Below are 2,771 nucleotides of genomic sequence, written 5' to 3'. Positions count from 1 at the left end.
GAAGTCGTAGAAGAAAAAGAAAAATTCCGTTGGTCCTCGTTTTTCCTGCTCTATGACTTTGAAACATCACCCAAGTAAGCGCAACTGACCTATTAGCCAATCCTCATTTGCCACTGTGTTGAAAGAATCGGGCCAATGACGTTGAATTTTACTTACCTAAAGCGAGAGCTAATGATATCTGGCGGGGGATTGGAGGACACTTGGACCAATCGGAAGAAGCTATGATGATCGACACAACACTTGTACAGATGTTTGCATGCAGACCGGGACGGTGTCTCGAACCCGTAGGTGTTCTCCTCGTCCTGGAAATGAGTACATGAGAAGGTTAAACATGGAAACGAAATGACATGCAAAGGCTGGGTTCGAATCGATTCGATGAATCGATACTTTCGTTTTGATTTCCCATCCCTATCGTGGAGCAATAACTATTAACTTTTATATGCTTGTACAGTGTGTACAAAGTATAGAGGGAACCGTAACTGCTAAGGTCTTATAAGACAGGATAGGAGAAAGCCAGCCGTGCCGAGAACGAACATTATCCCATCAGGATAAAATCCGCCCCGGGCGGGAATCGAACCCGCGGCCTAGCGCTTACAAGGGAGACGACGAGAAAAAAAAGTATGTGAAGTTACTTACAGTTTTATCACAGACTCTGATCATAAAGTATTTGCCTTTGGAGTAGATTTTCGTGATTTTGGGCCTGAAAACAACAAAATATAGCAATGTTGTAGATGTTATATTATACCTATGACTAATAGGTATAATATATATTACCAATAGTAACAAGCTGGGCCCGTCCCTCCGGGAATTTTTCGATCTTGGTTAAAGAAAATCAGTATTTATGTACCTACGTATTTTATTTAATATTAAGTTTATTATTATTCTTGATTTGATTTTTTAATTTTACTTTCATGTAATGATGAATACCTTGTTTATCGTCTAGGTATTGGTATTGGTAAAGGTAGGGCCACCGGCTTTAATAAACGCCCTTGGTCACTGCGACCTGGTTAGATCTTTTGTGACACGGCACGTCTAGGTACCTACATAATTTGGCATTTAGTGTTGATACATAGGTAATTGGGAATTTTGAATAACTGGATATCGCCTCAGGCCTCAGGTAGGAAAGATTTAATGGGATTTCAAGGAGATTTAATGGATTATTGGGGGATTAGAGCAGAAGAGAGGTGGGTTGATTAGAAAGTCAGGAAAACAGCATATCCCCAGGCGCTTGCAACGAGCACTAATTGGCTTTGGCATTTAAAGTGTTGATACATAGGTAATTGGGAATTTTGAATAACTGGATATCGCCTCAGGTAGGAAAGATTTAATGGGATTTCAAGGAGATTTAATGGATTATTGGGGGATTAGAGCAGAAGAGAGGTGGTTAGGCAGAGAAAAGTCAGGAAAACGGCATGTCCCCAGGCGCTTGCAACGAGCACTAATTGGTCACCTACGCGTCCTTTACATATGAAAACGGAAATTGGCTATTTGAGTCCGTTTGGGCGTTGGGAACATATTTTTCCATCAATATTGGCTAATACGTGAGTCCGTCTACCTTATTTGACGTAGGTATGTTAAGTGCATAATATGCTATTATGTATAGGTGAACACTGAACATGTCAATATGAAGTGAGCTTTTGATAGACTACCTGTACCTATTGAACCTATTGGCGAATTCCGAGTTAGACTCTCCCTTCTTTTCACGAAAAAAGTAAAAAATACTTAATAAAGTATATATATATTTTTTTTCATTTCCTTATTAAAGTATTCAATTTATATCATCCCTCCTTCTCCTCCTCTTCCCCCTCTTTTTCTCCTCGTATCTTCCTTTCAAATTCTCCTCTTTCTCATCTCTCCTTCGCCTTAATCTCTTCCTCTCTCTTCTTCAAAGTTCTCTGACTTCTTTTTTTTTCAAACTTTTCAGAGAAATCCAACAATATTCCAAAATGAGAAAAGCCATTTTATCCAAAAACGGCCTCTGCAGAGTTGGGCCCTCTTGAGTTAGGTACCACTGTTACTAGAGGGAGCTTGTTCGTTGAAAGTACATAATTACAAGGCAATAATAATATGATTACAGGGCAAATTCACGATAATTTCAGTCTCAAAATGTATACTCTACTTTTGAGAGTTTTGAGCATCGAACGAAAAGAACAAGGCTCGTGTAAAATTTATCGTGTAAGCATCGTCCCGTTAAATTTATTCAGGTGAAATTTCAATGTTCAAAATATAAAAGGGGAGAGCTATTAAATCAGGCTTGTCCAACCCGCGGCCCGCGAGCTCATTTTTGCGGCCCGCGAAGGCCCGCCTAAAAAAAAAATTGAACGAAAATGGGAAATAACAGTAAATATACTAAATAAAATAATTAATGCATGAAAATTCTCAAATTTATAAAAATTATCCCAGTTTACCTTACAAATTTCGTAGTTAGTTTCTAATTCTATTAGGTACCATCAATTATAATTACATTACACCAGGCCATCCCCCCCCGTGAGTTGAGTTTTTACGGCCCGCCAACTCTCTACCTTGGTCTCTTGCGGCCCTCGGGTGCCCTAAGGTTGGACAACCCTATATTAAATGCTGTGTAGTTTAAAACAAAAATATAAATTAGGAGTAAATGGGCCGATCGGCCGATCTTTAAGTTGTTGTTGTTTTTTTAGTCGTTAACATTAAGATAATTAAATAATTGAAAATTCAAAGGCCAGCCTAGTTAGCTTAGTTGGTAGTGCGTCTGCCTTGTAAGCGCTAGGCCGCGGGTTCAATTCCCGCCCGGG

General features: G+C 39.3%; 1 protein-coding gene across 1 annotated transcript; it reads right to left on the bottom strand.

Moving 5' to 3' along the window:
* Positions 1 to 37: 37 nt before the first annotated feature.
* LOC113472002 (band 4.1-like protein 4) lies at positions 38 to 700 on the bottom strand. The gene is made up of 2 exons (XM_026831528.1): positions 637 to 700; positions 38 to 302 (listed from the first exon to the last, which is right to left on the bottom strand). The coding sequence occupies exons 1-2, from the start codon at positions 658 to 660 to the stop codon at positions 153 to 155; spliced, it is 174 nt and encodes a 57-aa protein (XP_026687329.1). The 5' UTR covers positions 661 to 700; the 3' UTR covers positions 38 to 152.
* Positions 701 to 2,771: the final 2,071 nt, after the last annotated feature.

This window comes from Diaphorina citri, unplaced genomic scaffold (assembly GCF_000475195.1).
Source record: "Diaphorina citri unplaced genomic scaffold, Diaci psyllid genome assembly version 1.1 scaffold3563, whole genome shotgun sequence".
In the NCBI taxonomy this organism is placed as follows: domain Eukaryota; kingdom Metazoa; phylum Arthropoda; class Insecta; order Hemiptera; family Psyllidae; genus Diaphorina; species Diaphorina citri.
The sequence above is the reverse complement of the archived record's forward strand: the minus strand, read 5'-3'. Positions and strand labels throughout refer to the sequence as shown.